At 45.6% G+C, this 19,338-nt stretch overlaps 1 protein-coding gene across 2 annotated transcripts; it reads left to right on the plus strand.

Annotated features, from left to right (window-relative positions):
* Window positions 1-768: 768 nt before the first annotated feature.
* Klhl10 (kelch like family member 10) lies at window positions 769-18,391 on the plus strand. 2 transcript variants are annotated; one of them, XM_028780672.1, is made up of 5 exons: window positions 769-1,112; window positions 7,527-8,016; window positions 9,292-9,909; window positions 17,619-17,768; window positions 17,939-18,391. In XM_028780672.1, exons 1-5 carry the CDS (start codon window positions 919-921, stop codon window positions 18,311-18,313), a joined length of 1,827 nt encoding a protein of 608 aa, XP_028636505.1. In that variant the 5' UTR covers window positions 769-918; the 3' UTR covers window positions 18,314-18,391. The 2 variants fall into 2 exon arrangements, with proteins under 2 accessions (XP_028636505.1, XP_028636506.1); XM_028780673.1 differs by having other exon boundaries at window positions 769-1,050; window positions 17,939-18,370.
* The last annotated feature ends 947 nt before the right edge of the window (window positions 18,392-19,338 follow it).

Genomic DNA, 19,338 nt, shown 5'->3' on the forward strand with positions numbered 1-19,338 from the left:
CACTGCGCAGGCGTCGCCTCGCACTAGTCGCGTCGATCTAGGAGCTGCTGGCCGTTTCCAGGCTGGCTCCGGATGCTGGCAGGAGAAGCGAAGGGGAGGGGGAGGGGGCAAGGGATTGTTCTACTGTATGTGGGGGTGGAGGAGCGTTGAGGGGGACAGGAGAGAGGGCCAAGACGCTAGGGTCCTATATGTGGGTTGGCTGTCATGAGGCTTTGGTGTGTATGGGCACCTGTCACTCTTTCTGGAACACAATAGCAAGTGCAGTCTTTACTGGGGTTGGGGTCACTGCTTAGTGAGAGAGTTCTTGCTTGCAGGTATGAGGCCCTGAGATTTATCCCCAGCATTGCAAATAACAACCCACCAGGTATCCAAATGCATTTTGGACAGGGGATGCGCCCAGGAGACACTTCCCTAACTGGGCCCTTCATCATCACTAGGCCACAAAGTAAGGCAGTAAGTCATCTCAAGGGCTAGAAGACCCTGGCCAGCATGGCATTTGATCAGCGTTGCTTCTGGCTCTGCACACATGGAGAGCCCAGTGAGAGCTTTGGAAGGATGCTGCAGGGATGTGGGGACCCAACCTGAAGATGCAACAAGCAGCAGACTCAGTAAAGGCTCAGTTGTGTTGGTGGCCACAGTTCTGCCCTAGGTCTGAGGACGAGGAAGGAGGTGTGGGGTGGTCTACCTGTATGTTCTGGGGGGGAGGGGGAGGAAAAGAAGGGGCAAGAAGGGGTTCCAGAACCCGAGAGCACAATCCTGAGTGATCTCACTGCCCGGGATTCTGGAACTTGGGCTGCCTGATGGTCCCTATATGAAAGATGTAGTAGGGAAAAGGAGCGACAGCTGGCTAAAGGGGCCCCCCATAACCCTCCCCAACACCCCAGGAGAGCAGCCTCTCTCCCCTGGTCCCAAGGTGCCATGGAGATGGAGAGCACTGCGGCCTCCACCCGGTTCCACCAGCCTCACATGGAGAGGAAGATGAGCGCAATGACCTGTGAGATCTTCAACGAGCTCCGGCTTGAGGGCAAACTCTGCGACGTGGTCATCAAAGTCAATGGCTTCGAGTTCAATGCCCACAAGAACATCCTCTGTAGCTGCAGCTCCTACTTTAGGTACATGGGGGGGGGGGCGCCAGCAATGCCCAGGGGGGAGAACAGGGCTCTTCCTGAGGTCACTTCATCTGCTTTTCAGTTTCCCATTTGCCATCTTAAATGTAGGGACACTGAAACTCTAAACTCTCTTGTAGCCAGACTGTGCTGCCTTCTACCCAAACACAGCCAAGCCCAGAGCCTCTCTATGTCCTGCTGTGTTTTAAACTGGTCTTCAGCCACCATCTGGCAGGGCAGGTGCTTTCTCTTCAAATCTCACCCAACCAACTTTTAGTTGGATTCTCACGGATTTTGGACGTCAACCAAGATGATATTAGTACTTCTGGTGCCTCTCCTGACCCAGTCCCAGTGGAGAATACTGAAAGCAGGGAGATCAATGAAAAAGGGTGGAGAGGATGGGCGGGGGGGGGGGATAAAAGAGGAGAGAAGCCAGGAAATATTTTCAAAAGAAAAGGAGTTTGGGTTGAATTTCTTCTCACTCAGGAAGTGCACGGGTTCTTTTGTTTATAAACTGAAACGGTCAGGGTGCTTGGTGCCAGTGAAAATATGAGGACTATGTCCACCTTTTGCTAAAAGCTCTTCCTCAAGCCCAGTTTGGTGATCAACAATCCCATTTACTCAGAAGCTGAGGCTTTCGGGGGGCTGGGGATATAGTTCAATAGTAGAAGGCATGTCCAGCATGAACCAGGCTTTGGATTCAAGCCCCAGGACTCAGACAGACCATTCTCACCCATAACAACAAACAGTTCAGAGCCTGTCTAGGCAAGTTAGTGACATTCTGTCTCAAAATAATAATGAAGACAAAGGGGCTTGGGAAAAAAAGACAATGGTTGAGAGCTAGGCATCATGCCACACAGATCTGTAATCTCAGCGCTCTGGAGACTCAGGCATCAAAATGAGTTCAAGGTCAACCTGGCTGCATAAGTTTTAGGCCAGCCCGAGCTACATACAAGACTGTCTCAGTTACCCAATTAAGAAGACCCCAATTCGGTAGCTGGTGGAAGGACTGGAGGAACAGAGGGGGATTGCAACCCCATTGGAAGAAAAACATAGGCTCGCCTGACCACCCAGTTCTCCCAGAGGCTAGACTACCAACCAAGGACTGTACCTGGAGGGATCCATGGCTCCAGAGACCTATGTAGCAGAGGATGGCCTTGCCTGACAACAATGGGAGGGGAGGCCCTTGGTCCCAGGGAAGTTTGATGCCCCAGCATAGGGGGATGCTGGAGTGGTGGGGTGAGAGAGTGTGGGTGGGTGAGGGAGCACCCTCATAGAGGCAAAGGGGAGGGGGGAAGGCGGATGTGGGATGGGGGGTTGGTGGAGGGGTAACTTGGAAGTGGGATATCATTTGAGTTGTAAACAAATGGGATGATTAATAAAAAAGAAAAAGAAAACCCCAATCCTTACCCTAAAGAAAACTCTATTCAGTTAAGGGGCCACCCCATGACCTGCAGGTCTCATGCTGCCAAGTCAAAAACTTAAAACTTTTAGACTTGAAAAAAAATTATGTGTATAGCCATGCCTGTGTGTGGGATATGCAGATGCTGGAACCAGAGTTAGAGGCAGTTTTGAGCACTGGGCATGCGTGCTGGAAACTGAACTCAAGTCCTCTGCGAGAGCTCACAGTATGTACTCCTAACTGCTGAGCCATTTTTCCAACGCCGGGGCTCTGTGTGTATTTGTAACTGGTTTGAGCTGTCCTCAAGTCTAAGCTTTGTAGGTGAGGACATGGCATTACAGTGTGAAAAGGTTAGACAGGCCTGATTCTACACTCTATAAAAGGCTCCAAAAGGACCATCTTGTAATCCAGGCATAGTGGCTCATGCCTGTAGACCCAGCAACTGGAGAGGCTGAGGCAGGAGGATCAGTAGTTCAAGGGCAGCTTGGGCTTCAGAGTGAGAGTCTATCTCTAGAAACAAACCAAAACAACAACAAGAAGATGATAGTAAATATCTTTTTTTAAAGTTTGTATTTGTCCATTTATTTTATTTATGGATATTTTGCCTGCATGTATGTCTGTCTGTGCCACATACATGATGTGCCTGAAGAGGCCTTAAGGGGTCATTGGGTCCCCTGGGACCAGCACTTCAGGCTGTTGTCAGCTACCATGTAGGTGTTTGGAGTGGAACTTCCTGTTCTATTGAAAAGAGACCCAGGGCCGGAGAGATAGCTAAGCAGTTAAGAGTACCGACTGCTCTTCCAGAGGTCCTGAGTTCAATTCCCAGCAACCACATGATGACTCACAACCATCTGTAATGGATCCAATGCCCTCTTTTCATGTGTCTGAAGACAGCAACAGTGTACTCATATAAATAAATTTAAATAAATCAAAAAAAAAAAAAAAAGAAAAAGAAAAGAGACCCATTTCTGCAGCTCCGAGGTGTTAAATGACTTGAGCTCTGCAGGCTGTGTGCTCTTTGGCAACTGCCCAACTCTGCTTTTCTGTTAAGAACTGCCAAACAAGGCCAGGATTTTAGTGTCCATCTTTAATCTTGGTACTTGGGAGGCAGAGGCTGGCAGATTATGAGAGTTCTAGGCCAGCCTGGTCTACATGGGGAGTTCCAGGGCTACATAGGTGAGACCCTGCCTTTAAAAAAAAAAGGCCTAGAAGACAGGACTAATACAAATTATTTATGGACGCTGAAATTTGAATACAGTTTTAAAATGTCACAGAATGTTCTTTAACACTCTACTCCCTCCATAATGTGAAGAAAAACCTTGTTCCCTGGGGGCAGTACAATAGTAAGGGGTAGACTGGCTTTGGGCTGCATTTGGCAGAGGCTGTGAGTTGGCAAGCACGGATCTTAAAGAATTTGATACCTAAGCCCTACTGGTCCTTAAGTCTCATAGAAAAAACAAATGTTTTATTCAATACCCAGAAATGTACCTATTTACAAGGGCGCGCCTAACACATAGTTGTGGTCATTTATTGGATATTTTCTCACTGGGGTCCACTGGGTATTGGAAGGAAAAGAAAGAGGTCAACGGTCCTGTTCTCATCAAGCTTATTCTTTTTTTAAAAAAATAATTTATTTTTCCTCAAACCGTAATTCATTCACACAGGGGTTATAAACACAGAAAGGCAGGATGTGGGGAAGGGGATGACACCGGAGTGTGGGTGTTCAGGGGGAATACAGATATCTTTCAGAACTGAGTATCAGCTGGGTGAAGGTTCAGGGGACAAGTCACTATGACTCTGCCTATGACCCACTTGTCCTTATCTAAGTTGGTATTGTCTGCCAAGGCTACCTATTTACAAGGTCTATGACTACTTGTAAATTTCCACAAAAGGTACCTGTTTACAATAGCTTATACCTATCTGTTTCAATGTTTTTCCACTGAGACCCAAGACTTGGTGTTAGTATACATGTATGACAGGCCTATTGCTGATTTTAGGCCTTCAGTGTGTAAGCAGGGCTGCCCCTGACATCTCCTCCTTTCTCTAAGTATAGAAGGGCTGTGGCAATTCTAATCTTGCGAAGGCGGGGATAGAGGCCTGACCTCCAGTATTTGAAGGGGACCTTGTAATGGCTCTGGTCCCCCTGTCGTTGTCCAGTGAGGCATGAGGGCCATACCCATCCCGATGTCTTTTTCCTGGAGGGGGATACTTTTGACATCAACCCCTATGCAGTCAGGCTTGTCCCTCAGGGAACCCAGAGAGATATTTTTTTCTTTTATTTATATTCCCTTGCAGTGCTTAGCCTCACAGCCTAAGCAAGAATTCAGATCGCCAATCAGAGGGGGTTCTGGGTGGCCCCTCTCTGCTTGGTCTAGGGGCAGAAGTCCCCCCTTTTAGGTTGGGTGGAGATGGGTTTTGGGAATATCCTGTATAAAGTAACAACCTCATCTTGAGTCTCGTGGTCCTCCATAGCTAACTTATGATAATGTGTCTGAGTAGGTCTTGCAACCAGATTATTTATCTGTTGTTTCACAGAGTTATTCAGCCTATTAGAGGCCCAGGGACCAGCAGAAATAAGCAAAAAGAACCCAAATAAGGAAGTAGGGTTGACAACCTTGGAGAGGCTGAAAACCAATTCTTGTACCACCCTTCATCTGTCTCTTTCTCTCTCTGATTTTTCTTAGGGCCTTCACTACCTGTTTCATGCTCTCTTTAACCCTCCTTGTCTTGTCTATGTAAAGGTAACATTCTTCTTTAAGGGCTGTACACAGTCAAGAGCTGTACACAGCCTTTTCTATTGTAATAGAGTAAATCAAGTCCAATAAGGATCTTTGCGATTTTAGGAGGTCTCTTCAGACAGGGAAACGAGGGATTTCTTCAGATTAGTGATGTCAATCTCTAGCTGTTTGATGTTCTTGTCAGTGGCCCTTCAAAGGTCTGAGTAGTATAAGTTCAGAGGCAAGCATCTGGATTAGAACTTCTAACAGCAGACATCACGGGTGATTCATTTTTACCTGGGATGCTGCCTGAGTTAAAGCACCTGGGAGGCCCTCTTTCTCTCGGTTTTCTGAGGTTGGGTACAGAGTTGCCACCTGAGACCTGCTCTATGCTTGGGCCCAGACCACAAGCTTATTCTTTTTCCTTTTATTTTTTGTTTTTGTTTGTTTGTTTTTTGAGATAGGGTTTCTCTGTGTAGCCCTGGCTGTCCTCCCTCTGTAGATCAGGCTAGCCTCAGACTCATAGAAATCTGCCTGCCTCTGCCTCCCTAGTGCTGGGATTAAAGGCGTGTCACCACTTGGTGGTGCGTCTTCCTTCCTTCCTTCCTTCCTTCCTTCCTTCCTTCCTTCCTTCCTTCCCTTACTTCCTTCCTTTTTTTTTTAGAAAGGGTTTTCTCTGTGTAGCCCTGGCTGTCCTAGAACTTGCTATGTAGACCAAGCTGGCTTGGAACTCACAGAGATCCAACAGCTTCTCCTTCCTGAAGGCTTGGACTAAAAGTGTGTGCCACCATGCTGGGCTATACATAAATTAAAAAAGAAAATCTTAAAAAAATATATGATTAAAACACACACACACACACACGGATGGTGGCTCAGTAGTTAGTAAAGGTGCTTGCTGCTAAGCATGATGATCTGAGTTCAATCCCCGGGAGCTAACTGAAGAGAACTAACTCCCACAAGTTGTCTTCTGACCTCCACATGAACATTTCTGCACAGGAGCAGTCATCTATGCTTGTGGGATTACAGCCTTGTGTCACCACACCCATCCTTTTCTTTTTCTTTTGGTCTTTTGAATGGTATTTCCGTTTTACCAACAAAGTCAGGGGAAGGTTTTGAATGCAAGTGGGACATGAACTCTTTGTAAGGACTACTCTGGTGCTGGATTGTCTGTACACATGGGAGATTTGGTGGGCAATGGGAGAAGGCAGATTTAGATTCAATTTTGTGTGTATGAATGCTTTGTCTGCGTGTATCCCTATACATACTTGTGTGCCTACTGCCCATGGAGGCCGGAAGAGGACTACAGATTCCCTGGAACTGAGGTTAGAATGGTTTGAGCCACCTTGTAGGTGCTGGGAATCAAACCCAGATCCTTTGCAAGAGCAACAAGTACTTATTGCTGGGTCATTCTCTCTCTATTCTGTGAGACTCATTTTTAAATTATCTTTTATTTTATGCATATGAATGTTTTGTCTGTGTGTATGTATGGTACCATGTACAAGCCTGGTGCTTGCAGAGAAGTCAGAAGAAGGCATTGAAGTCCATGGAACTGGAGTTATAGATGGCTGTGAGCTGCCACGTGGGTGTTGGGAATTGAACTTGGGTCTAGAGCAACAAGTGCTCTTAACTGCTGAGGCAGCTCTCCAGACCAAGACTGGACCTTGATCTTATTTTCATTCTAGAGTTGAATTTCTCCATCCAAACACTATAAAAGAAAAAAGGGAGGTGGGCTGGGGAAATGACTCACTGGGGGAAGTGCTTGCTGCCTGAGCAAGAAGACCTGAGTTCAGATCCCCAGAAACCACACAAAAGCCAAGCATAGTGGCACATATTTGTAATTCCAGTGCAGGAAGGAAAAGACAGGTTGATCCCCGGGGGCTGGCTGGCCAGTAAGTCTAGTCAGAACAGTGAGTTCCACGCAGCATGAGAGACCCGTGTCTCAAAAACAAAACAAAACAAAAAACAAAAACAAACCAGAAAAACAAAGCAACAAAACATAAACACACCATACATATTGAAGACAGTCAATATTGACCTATGGCTTACATATATGCATGACAGGAGACCATTCCTGTGCGTGTTCCTGCACACACACACACACACACGCACGCACACACACACACACATCTTATGAAAAATAAGATGGCAAAGACATGGTGACTATATATCCATCACTGGGCACTACTTGAGGTGTCTCCAAGCTGGCCTCAGAAAGCAAACAGTCAAAGGTCAGAGAGTGTGAAGGGCCTTTCAAGGAGAATGTTTCTGGGCTAATTTCTCACATCTTTTTCCCCTTCCCAGAGCTTTGTTTACAAGTGGCTGGAACAACACTGAGAAGAAGGTTTACAACATTCCTGGCATTTCCCCTGACATGATGAAGCTAATTATTGAGTATGCATACACTCGGACCGTGCCTATCACCCCTGACAACGTGGAGAAGCTGCTGGCCGCTGCTGACCAGTTTAACATCATGGGGATTGTTAGGGGTTGCTGTGAGTTCCTCAAGTCAGAGCTGTGTCTGGATAACTGTATCGGCATCTGCAAGTTCACAGACTACTACTACTGCCCCGAGTTGAGGCAGAAGGCCTACATGTTCATCCTGCACAACTTCGAGGAGATGGTGAAAGTCTCGGCGGAGTTTCTGGAGCTCTCGGTCACCGAGCTTAAGGATATCATTGAGAAAGATGAACTCAACGTGAAGCAGGAGGACGCAGTATTTGAGGCCATTTTAAAGTGGATTTCTCACGACCCCCAAAATAGGAAGCAACATATTTCAGTTTTACTTCCTAAGGTCAAGTTTAGTTACTCTTTGCAAATACTTAATTGCTCATGTTTGATTCCTCTACCCAGAGGGAGCTTCCCTAAGAGCCACAGAATAGATCTCTCGCTCTCTGTCTGCTGATTGTAATGCTGTATAAATAAGTATCCCCCGTTTTCAGCTGACGGTGAACTCCTTGGGGGCAGACATGCCTTAGTCCCTGGCCCTGCTAGCCCTTCATACAAGAGTCAACTCAAAGTAGGTGTGGGGTATGAGTTTGTGGAAAGGAAACATGAGAAGCGCCAGGTGCATGACGGATCCCAAGGCTGTGTTGACACTTAGTGAGGGCTGCCTCCTGCTCTTCCCTGAGTTGGCAACTTTCTCTTCCCTTCATGTTGCTAGTTCTTTCCTTAACCAAAATGCCTCTTAGCGTGGGGAGAGCAGCAGGCGACTCCACAGAATTTCAAAGGGTGCTTTCACCTTTGCTGCCATTCGATAAGCTCTTCGCTCCAAGGTGGAAGCTATCATAGGAACTAAGTTGTGAGGGTAGCACACAAGTGTAGTGACTTGGTGTTAACTACTGTTATTTTACATATGGAGCTCTATGTAACTTCTGAACAATCACATGGCTTCTTTGGGTCTAAAAACTCTACCCAGCGGCCAAGGAATGCTATCCTCAGATGCCTTCTGTCTAGCTCATGTCTTTATATGTATACCACCTCCACGAAACAAAACCATCTATGAGCTGAATACACACTTTCTCCCACAATCCTTTTCTCCCCGCTCCCCTTCTCCTTTGAGCAGGTGGGAGCCTCCCTGGGTATCTCCCCACCCTGGCACTTAAGTCTCTGTGAGGCTAGTCATTTCCTTTCCCACTGAGGCCAGATAAGGCAGCTCATCTAGAAGAACATACCCTACACACAGGCAGAAGCTTTTGTGATAGGCCCCACTCCATTTTTAAAAAAGCGAGCTAAGGGACTGGAAAGATGGCTCAGAGGTTATGAGCCCCGCCTGCTCCCTCAGAGCACGTGACATCAGTTCACAGCACTCAGACTCTGAACCATCTACAACTCTAGGTCCAGGGGATCCCATGTCCTCCTCTGGTCTCTGCCAGTACATACACATACATGCACACGTACACATGGGCACGCACACACGCACACATGCACACTCGCACACACACATTTTAAAAGCACAAACCAAAATACTCCCAGAAACCCAAAGGCAGATGATAAAGCAGGGCTTAAAGAGATGGGACTTGCTGTCGTCCTTGCCTCACCTGAATAAATTTCTGTATTTTCTTCTTAGGTTCGCCTGGCCCTAATGCATGCCGAGTACTTCATGAATAATGTTAAGATGAATGACTATGTCAAAGACAGTGAGGAATGTAAGCCAGTCATCATTAACGCCCTAAAGGCTATGTATGACCTGAACATGAACGGACCCTCCAATTCTGACTTCACCAACCCACTCACCAGGCCCCGCCTGCCCTATGCCATCCTATTTGCTATTGGTGGCTGGAGTGGCGGGAGCCCCACCAATGCCATTGAGGCCTATGATGCTCGAGCAGACAGATGGGTGAATGTCACGTGTGAGGAAGAAAGTCCTCGAGCCTACCATGGGGCAGCCTACTTGAAAGGCTATGTTTATATCATCGGGGGGTTTGATAGCGTAGACTACTTCAATAGTGTTAAGCGTTTTGACCCTGTGAAGAAAACTTGGCACCAAGTGGCCCCTATGCACTCTAGACGTTGCTATGTCAGCGTGACAGTCCTCAGCAATTTCATCTATGCCATGGGAGGGTTTGATGGCTATGTGCGTCTCAACACTGCTGAACGGTACGAGCCAGAGACCAACCAATGGACACTCATTGCCCCCATGCACGAGCAGCGGAGCGATGCAAGCGCCACAACACTCTATGGGAAGGTAAAGAACCAGGGTGGAAGGGGAAGATGGATACTGTTCGTCCTTTTGGGATGAGGCTGGAAGACAAAATGGCAACACTCACAGTTGTCTTTCTGTATCCACTGAAGATTGGATGCCGGTCCCCTGTACACAGCCGCATCCAGATGCTCGAGTCTCATATGACATGGTATGGTGCTTGTGTATAGCCTATGCACAGTTGGATGTGGGGGCACACACCCATAAACCTAGCACTTGGGAGGCTAAGACAGGGAGATTGCTATACTTTAAGTGCAGCTTGGGCTAGGCAGGAAGACTATCTCAAAGAAAAGAATACTAAGAAAGAAAGTATACTATGCTGTCATATACTTCAATTGTCTTCAGATTACTTATAATATCTGACATTATGTAAACACTATGTTAATTGCTATACTGTATTTTTGATAACTATGAGAAACATATGTACATTTTCCATACATATATTTAAGTTTTTTTAAAATTAAATTGGGGGGGCATGATGAACATATGTAGGTGTCAGAGGACAATTTGCAGGAGTAGATTCTCTCCTCTACTAGGTGGGGCCCCGGGACAAACTCAGGTCTTCAAGTTTTGTGGCAAGTGTCATTACACACTGAACCGTCTCACTAGCAAAGTTTTTATTTGTATTAGATTTAAAAAATATATTATGTGCATGGATGTTATGCCTGCATATATGTATATGCACCATATGCATGGCTAGTGCTCAGGGTGGTCAGAAGAAGGCATCAGATCCTCTAGAATTAGAGTTATGGACAGTTGTCAGCCATTGTATGAGTGCTGGGAATCAAACCAGGGGTCCTCTTCAAGAGTAATAGGTGTAGCCTGGTCATGGTAGCATACGCTTTTAATCCCTAGCATTAGGGAGGCAGAGACATGTGGATCTCTGTGAGTTTGAGGCCAGCCTCATTCACATAGTGGGTTCCAGGACAGCCAGGGCTACACATCATCACCCTGTCTCAAAAAACAAACAAACAAAACCAAAAAATTAACAAGTTCTATAAACTACTGAGCCATCTCTCCAGCCCCCATTAACTTATTTGAGACAGTTCTATGTATGCCCAACTGGCCTGGAGTTCCCAGAGTTCCTCCTGTCTCTGTCTCCAGAGTGCTGGGATTCAAGTCATGTGCCACTTTGACTTTTTTTGATTCTTTGAGACAGGGTCTCACAGAGTGGCCAAAGCTAGCCTTGAAGCTTCAGTGATTCCCCTGCCAGAGCCTCCTGCATGCTGTAACTACAAGTGTGAGCCACTGTACCCAGCCTGGACACATCCCTCTCCCTAAGAGTTTCTAAGATTGTTTTTTTTTTCTTTTGGGGCGGTGGTGGTGGAGAGGTAGGGTGCTGAAGAGATGGCTCAGTTGTTAAGAGCACTTGTTGCTCTTGTAAAGGACCCAAGTTCAGTTCCCAAGTTCACCACATGAAGCAGGCAGCTCACAACTTCTTTTAAATCCAGTTCCAGGGACTCCAACATCTTCCTCTGGCTTCTGAGGACTCTCTCTCTCTCTCTCTCTCTCTCCCTCTCCCTCTCCCTCTCCCTCCCCCTCCCCCTCCCCCCCTCTCTCTCCCTCTCACACACACACACACACACACCCCAATACTTTTGTTAAAATTTTTTTTTTCTTTGTTAATGTTTTAAAGGGGCTAAGGAGATGGCTCAGTGGTTATGAGCATTGGCTGCTCTTCCAGAGGACCCAGGTTCAATTTCCAGCACCCACATGGCAGCTCACAACTGTCTGTAACTCCAGTTTCAGGGGATCTGACACCCTCAGAGAGATATATATGCAGGCAAAACACGAATGAACATAAAATAAAAATAAATTTAAAATAAAATAATTTTAAACATTTTTGAATGTTTTAAAAACTATGTGTGCATGTCCATGTGAAGTTATTGGCACGAGAATGCAGGTGCCTAGAGGCAGAGACATCAGATCCTGGAGTTGAGTGACAAGTGGTTGTGAACTGAAGACCAAACTTAGGTCCTCTGCAAGAGCAATATGTATTCTTAACCATTGGGCCAACTCTCCAGTTGCATCTCTTCCCCACCCCCACCTCCTCTCAACAGGGTTTCTCTGTGTAGCTTGGCTGTCCTGGAACTAACTCTGTAGACCAGGCTGGCCTCAAATTCACAGAGATCTCCCTGCCTCTGCCTCCCAAGTCCTGGGATTAAAGGTATGTGCCACTACTGCCTGGCCTTCTCTTTCTTTTTCAACCACATTTTTATTCGGTGTGCGTGTAAAACATCCTGTGGTGTACATGTGGAGGTCAGAGGACAACTTGCAGTAAGCAGTTTCTTCCTCCCTCTATGTAGAGCAAACTCCTTTACCCACTGAGCTTTCCTCCTCAATACTTTTTTCTTTAATTTGTGTGTGTGTGTGTGTGTGTGGGGAATACATTCGATACAGTACAAGTGTTGTGGTCAGAGGACAACTTTCTACCATATCAGTTCAGTGACAAGAGCTCTTGCCCATTGAGCCATCTCTCTTAACCCTCCCCCCAGTATTTGCAATCCTAGTTTTAATACATAGATGTGTGGAACCTGAGGTACACTGGGCTGACTGTGCTGTTTTGTTTATTAAAAAAAAAAACAAAACAATGTGCCAGCCATGGTGGCACACACTTTAATCTCAGCACTCAGGAGGTAGAGGCAGGTGGTTTTCTGCAGAGCCTGAGGCAAACCTGGTCTACGTAAATCTAGGGCCTACAGGCTGGGCTAAAAAGTGATCTCTTCTTCAAAAAAAATCAAACTTAAAACAACAAAACAAAATACATGGTTGGGTGTGGTAGTGCACACCTTAATCCCAGCGCTCGAGAAGCTAAGGCAGGCAAATCTCTGTGAGTTTGAGGCTAGCCTGGTTTCTATAGTGAGTTCCAGGCCAATCACAGCTCTATAGTGAGGCAAGCCCTGTCTCAACAAAACAAAATAAAACAACAGAAAAAGAGCAACCCATGTGAGTGGGAATGGAGCTCCATTGGTTGAGATCAGTTGCCTAGCAAACTGAAGCCCTGAGTTCAGTGTTCAGCACCAAGTAACACTAGGTGTGGGGGCACAAAGCTGTCATCCTGGAGAGGAGAGTGCAGGAGAACCAGAAGTTTAAGGTCAACATCTTCAGCTACCTGGTGAGTTTGAGTAACCTGGGGAAAACAAGACCTTGTCTCAAAAGGAAAAAAAAAAATCATGTAGGTGGGGAGCTGGCTTAGCTGGTAAAGTGTTTGCCTTGCCAAATTAGAGCCTTAGCACACATGTCCATGCAAAAAATGGCTGGGGATGATGCCATTTGCTTGTGATCTCAGTGTTGGGGAGGCAGAGACAAGCAGATCTCTATTGTCCTAGGATCAGTTAACCCAACCTACTTGGCAAAGTTTCCAAGGCAGTTAGAAATCCTGTCTCAGAACAAACAACCCACCAAAGAAGTTGGGGAGCTGAAAAGCTGGCTCAGTGGTTAAGAGCGATTATTGTTCTTGCAGAGGATCTGGGTTTAGTTATCAGCACCAACGTGGCAACTCACAAGCGCTTGTAATTCCAGTTCCAGGGGAATCTGATGCCATGTACTGACCTGCGTATATGTGGTGCAGATAGAGACGAGCAAGCTTATAATCTCAGTGCGAGCGTGCGCACACACACACACAACAACCACACACACAGACACACATAACAGCACACACACACACACACAAACAGAAATAAGTTTTTAAAAAAAAGATGGATGGTACCACCCAGGTGGCTCAGCACGTAAAGGAGCTTGCCACATAAGGAGAAACCAATTCTAAGATTTTTGACCTCCAAGTGTACATAATGGCAAATGCACAGAGATACTTGTGTATGCATGCACAGGTGCACATGTGTGCACATACATACAACATACATGTTTTTAAAAATGGATGATTCCTGAGGATCCAATGTTGTTCTCTGGCCTCTGCATGCATACATACATACTGGCACCTAGACACTCATTCATGTACATACACAATCCGAGCACATATAGACAATAAATTTAGATTGTGTAGACTGGCATTAAAAATGCCCTCTGGGGATTGGGAGTGATGGCTCTGTGGTTAAGAGCAATGGCTGCACTTCCAGAAGACTCCAATTAGGTTCCAGCACCACAGGAGAGCTAACAGTCTGGAACTTTCATTCAAAGATGTGGTGCTTTGAATATGTTTGACCCAGGAAGTGTGGCCTCGTTGGAGTAGGTGTGGTCTTGGAGGAAGTGTGTCACTGTTGGGGGAGGGCAAGGAGTCCCTCCTAACCACAATGGGAGTCAGTCTTCTGTTTGCCCTTGGAACAAGATGTAGAACTCTCAATTCCTCCAGTGTCATGCCTGCGTAGAAGCGGCAATGTTTCCTGCTTTGATGATAATAGACTGAACCTCTCAACCTGTAAGCCAGCTCCAATTAAATGTTGTCCTTTGTAAGAGTTGCCTTGGTCATAGTGTCTATTCATAGCAGTAAAACCCTAAGGCAGAAGCTGTTACTAGGGACTGGGGTATTGCTGTGATAGGCCTGACCATCTTTTTCTTTGGAAAAATGTGGATTTGGGGACTTTGAATTTGGAAAGCCATGGAATGCTTTAAGTGGAGTTTAATGGACCATCCTAGTAGGAATATGGAAGACAGCGGTGTTAAGGATGATTTGAACTGTGTAGGCCTGCTGGCCCAAGAGGTTTCAATGGATAAGAATGTTAGTATGTGGCCTAGAGACTGTTTTTGTGATGTTTTAGTGAAGAATATGGGTGGTTTTTGCCATTGTCTGAAGAGTCTGCCTGAGGCTAAAGTGAAGAGATTTATATTAATTGCTTTGACAAAGGAAGTCTCAAAACAGCCTGCTATAAATTCTGTTGTGTGGTTACTAAAGTTTACTCTTATGAAGAGTGTTTTAATGAAAAAGAGCAAGCTGAGAAAGGACAAATATAAAATCTGAAGTTAAAAATTTCAAGTAATTAGCCAGGCAGTGGTGGCACACGCCTTTAATCCCAGCACTTGGGAGGCAGGAGGATTTCTGAGTTCGAGGCCAGCCTGGTCTACAGACTGAGTTCCAGGACAGCCAGGGCTATACAGAGAAACCCTGTCTTGAAAAACAAAACAGAACAAAACAAAATTTCAAGTAATAAAGGGGCACCAGAAAGTGAAATTGAGCTGAATCCTATGTTCAAGGAGATAAACAGATTAAGGGAGTGGTTACCTCAGAGCAAGATCCCACCCAGCTAAGCTTACTGTTTATGCTTTTGCAGTTGAATAAAGGATAGTCATATCTAGGCATTATTACTTGGTTATTGTTTTCATTTGAGATTTAGTCTGAAATGAACTTCAATCCAAAAATGGAGGACACATGCTTTTGATATGGGTCTTGAGGAATAGTGGTCATGAAAAACTAAAGCCCAGGCATGGTGGTATACACCTTTAATCCCAGGAGACAAAAGCCAAGCAGATCTCTGAGTTCAAGGCCAGCCTGAGACAGAGAAAGTTCTAGATGAAGAAAAGCTTAAGTCCAGGCATGGTGGTACACACCTTAAATCCCAGCATTCAGGAGACAGAGCCGTGCAGATCTCTGTGTTCAAGATCAATCTATAGAGCAAGTTTCAGGACGGCCAAGCTTCAGCAGTAAGGGAGTTGGAAAACAGAAAGCTGGTAATACAATTAGAGGGGTCATGTTCCAGCACCAGCAAGCAGCAGAACTTGGCAGCTTAGGCCATGTGGGTCTGGCTTTAGAGTCAAAAATAGAAGGGACTACTGGGACAATTGATGCTGGCTAGCTGGAGCTAAGAAATTAGTGATGATTAAGAAGAGACCAGCATCACTGAGATGAAATCTGGGAAGTGTTTTCTGAGATCACAAGGAAGCTGTGTTTCACAGATAGCCCAGGCTGTACCTCATTCTGCAGCTGAACTTGGTAGTGTATAAGAGTCACCCGGGTGGTACAGATTTTGAAGGTATGAAGGGGTCATGGAGAGCAGCTGAGGCTTGGCCTTGTGAGAGGCCAGGAAAGACTACTGTTGAAGATGCAGCCTCAGTTGCAGTTGGCAGCCCAGGATTGAAGGGGTCATGCAAAGAAGTTGAGGTTTGGCACTATGAAGAGAGCCTATGAGAGGCTATTGGTGAAACCTAGTATATTGGAGGACCCCAGTGTATTGGAGATGCCAGTTCTTTGGGATGACCACCAAGAACAGCAGTGGCAGTGGAATAGTGTCAACCAGAGTCTAGAATGCTACAGAGGGCAGAGCTGGAGCAGTGACACACACCCTTTTGGGGAGCTTAGAAAATCATGTCTGGATCCCAGACATTGGAACAAGAAGCTGTGAAGTTGAAGTTGACTTGGAGACCCCAAGATGTTAAAGATGCCAGAGCTGTGAGGTACCTGCTGAGGAAAGCTGCTAACGGAGTGGGACCAGCCCAAGAGAATGAAGTTTGTTACAGTCAACAAAGATGAAAAAGGAGTTGGAGATCTGAAGACGGCTTTGACATCAGACACGGAGATGCAGAGTCTGGAGTTTGCCCAGCTGGTTTCCAACTTGCTTTGGGGATTACAGTTAATTGATTGGATGGATCTCAGAAGAGACTTTGAACTTTGGATTTCTTGAGACTGCTATAGACTATGGGGACTTTGGAAGTGGGACTAAATGTATTTTGCATTATGCTAAGTTTAGGTATGGCCCCTATAGACTTGTGTTTGAACAAGACTATGGGGGTCAGAGTGTGAAATGTGGTGGTTTGAATATGCTTGGCTCAGGGAATGGCACCATTAGGAAGTGGGGCCTTGTTGGAGGAAGTGTGTACTCCATGGGAGTCAGTCTTCTCCTTGGAACAAGATGTAGAACTCTCAACTCCTCCAGAGCCATGCCTGCCTGGAAGCTGTTGTATTTCCTGCCTTGATGATAATGGATTGAACTTCTCAACCTGTAAGCCAGCCCCAATTAAATGTTGTCCTTTGTAAGAGTTGCCTTGGTCATGGTGTCTATCCACAGCAGTAAAACCCTAAGACACAAGGGAATCTAACACCTTCTGGCCACTGAGGACATGGTATGCATATGGTGTATAGACAGGCATACTGGCAAAACATCCATACACATAATAAAATGTTTAAAAAAGCTCAAATCTGATAATCTGACTTCTATCCTTGGTTGTCTAGGAGAGATAAGAGAGAACTCAACCCTTGCAAGTTGTCCTCTGACCTCCACATGCCTGTTCTGGCAGAGGCACATGCACGCATCGAAATAAATGTAATTGAGAGGGGGAAAAAAAAAAGGAACTCTGAAGGAGGCTGAGGCAGGGAGGCCAGTCTCATCTATATGGTGAAAAGCACAGGGAAGGGCTGGAGAGATGGCTCAGTGGTTAAGAACATTGGCTGTTCTTCCAAAAGACCTGGGTTCAACAGCAAGCACCCACATGGCAGTTCACAGCCATCTATAACTCTAATCCCAGGGGATCTCATACTCTCTTCGACACTGCATATATGTGGTGCACAGACATAACTATAGGCAAAACACCCATATACATAAAATTATATGCAAGGTGTCCCTGATCATGTCTATCAGCTAGCCTGCAACAGGCCAAGGTCTGGGCTGGGACAGCTACTATGTCCTGTCCATGTCCTTAGAAGATAGCTTTCCAAGTTAAAAAACTAAAAAAGCATTCCCCGACATGCACCTGTCTTCTGTCTACTCCCCAGTGTAACTTAGCAATCCTGAATTCTCTCCACACAGGTCTACATATGTGGTGGGTTTAATGGAAACGAATGCCTGTTTACGGCAGAAGTGTACAACACCGAGAGCAATCAATGGACAGTCATTGCACCCATGAGGAGCAGGAGGAGTGGAATAGGTGTAATTGCTTACGGGGAACATGTATACGCAGTGAGTTTTTATCGTACAATGATAAAGTGGCACCCTTAGATTCTTCTAATAGCCTACCACTGGCAAGCATTTGAAAAGAGGCATAGTGTCACTGGTCCTCCCCACAAGGGCTTCCTTGGTGAACGGAAGAAGTGGATAGCAGTCAACCTTGTTTCTTTTGCTCTTCACAGGTAGGTGGCTTTGATGGAGCCAATCGACTGAGGAGTGCAGAAGCCTACAGTCCAGTGGCTAATACTTGGCGCACGATCCCCACTATGTTTAACCCTCGTAGCAATTTTGGGATCGAGGTAGTGGACGACCTCTTGTTTGTGGTGGGTGGCTTTAATGGCTTTACCACCACCTTTAATGTTGAGTGCTATGATGAAAAGACCGATGAGTGGTATGACGCTCATGACATGAGCATATATCGCAGTGCTCTGAGCTGCTGCGTGGTACCAGGGCTAGCCAATGTTGGGGAGTATGCAGCTAGACGGGACAACTTCACGGGATTAGCACTGCGAGATGAAGTAAAGTATTCCGCTTCGACAAGTACCCTACCTGTATGAGCCTCTTCATTTAGCTAATAAAAAGTCTAAGCAATAAGAATTAATTCTTTTTTTAAATAAATGCAGTGTTTAAACTTGTAAGAGTACTGGAAAATGTTCAACTTAAGGGAAGCAAGGGTTGGATAATGAGGGAGTAAGGAAGGTGATTATATTCAACAGTGGATAATGAAGAAAAGAACCACACAGTACAAAACTGGTCTAAAGAAATAAGTTTATTAAAAACTTACACTTAAACAATTAGTAACTTGAACATGAGCAAGATAGCTTCAGCAACATAAAACATAATATCTTAGAGTGTTCTAAATACTACATCTCCTCTAATGTGAAAGGAGATAATCAAGATCATATTTTGCATAGGGGCCTGGGTACCACTAGCCCCCAAAAACTGAATAAACTAATACTTATCTTACAAGTAACACAACAAGCCCCAATCCACAGATGGTAAAATCTTCAGACACCTAGCAAGCGCTGAGTTTCACAAGTGCAGGAAGCAGGAGGGGGAAGATTAATAGGTGCTTCAAGGTACCACCCTCCTAGCAAGGGTCAGAGAGTAAGCGGGAAGCTCTGTGAGGGTTGCAGGGAGCAGTAATTTGGCTAAGTGAAGTCCTTGCAGCAAATGACTACTTTGTAAACTTACTACTGTTGTATTACAACCGCCATAACCGTTTGGTTTTCAATGACCAGAACATATGCCGTAAGTAAAACAACAAAATCAACTTTTCTCAGGAAAGTAACAGACGATGAGCTGAGCCAAAATGCTGACGGCTGAGAACAGACTCAAGTGTTGGCCAAATAGTCTAGGGTTGAAGCACCGTAGTTTTCTAGTGTAGAATAATATTTTTTTCACAACACAATACATGTTCAAAGACACAAAATGTAACTAATACGGCTTTACACATAAGCGTAGTTCAAGGTCCTGCACACTTTATTAGACTGAGTAGCTAAAATACGTAACACAGCTGCAGTCTACTTATAGTGCTGACACTAGAATCGCGAAGTGGAAAGGGAAGTATGTCAAACACACA

Source organism: Grammomys surdaster, unplaced genomic scaffold, assembly GCF_004785775.1.
Source record: "Grammomys surdaster isolate TR1022 unplaced genomic scaffold, NIH_TR_1.0 371, whole genome shotgun sequence".
Classification (NCBI taxonomy): domain Eukaryota; kingdom Metazoa; phylum Chordata; class Mammalia; order Rodentia; family Muridae; genus Grammomys; species Grammomys surdaster.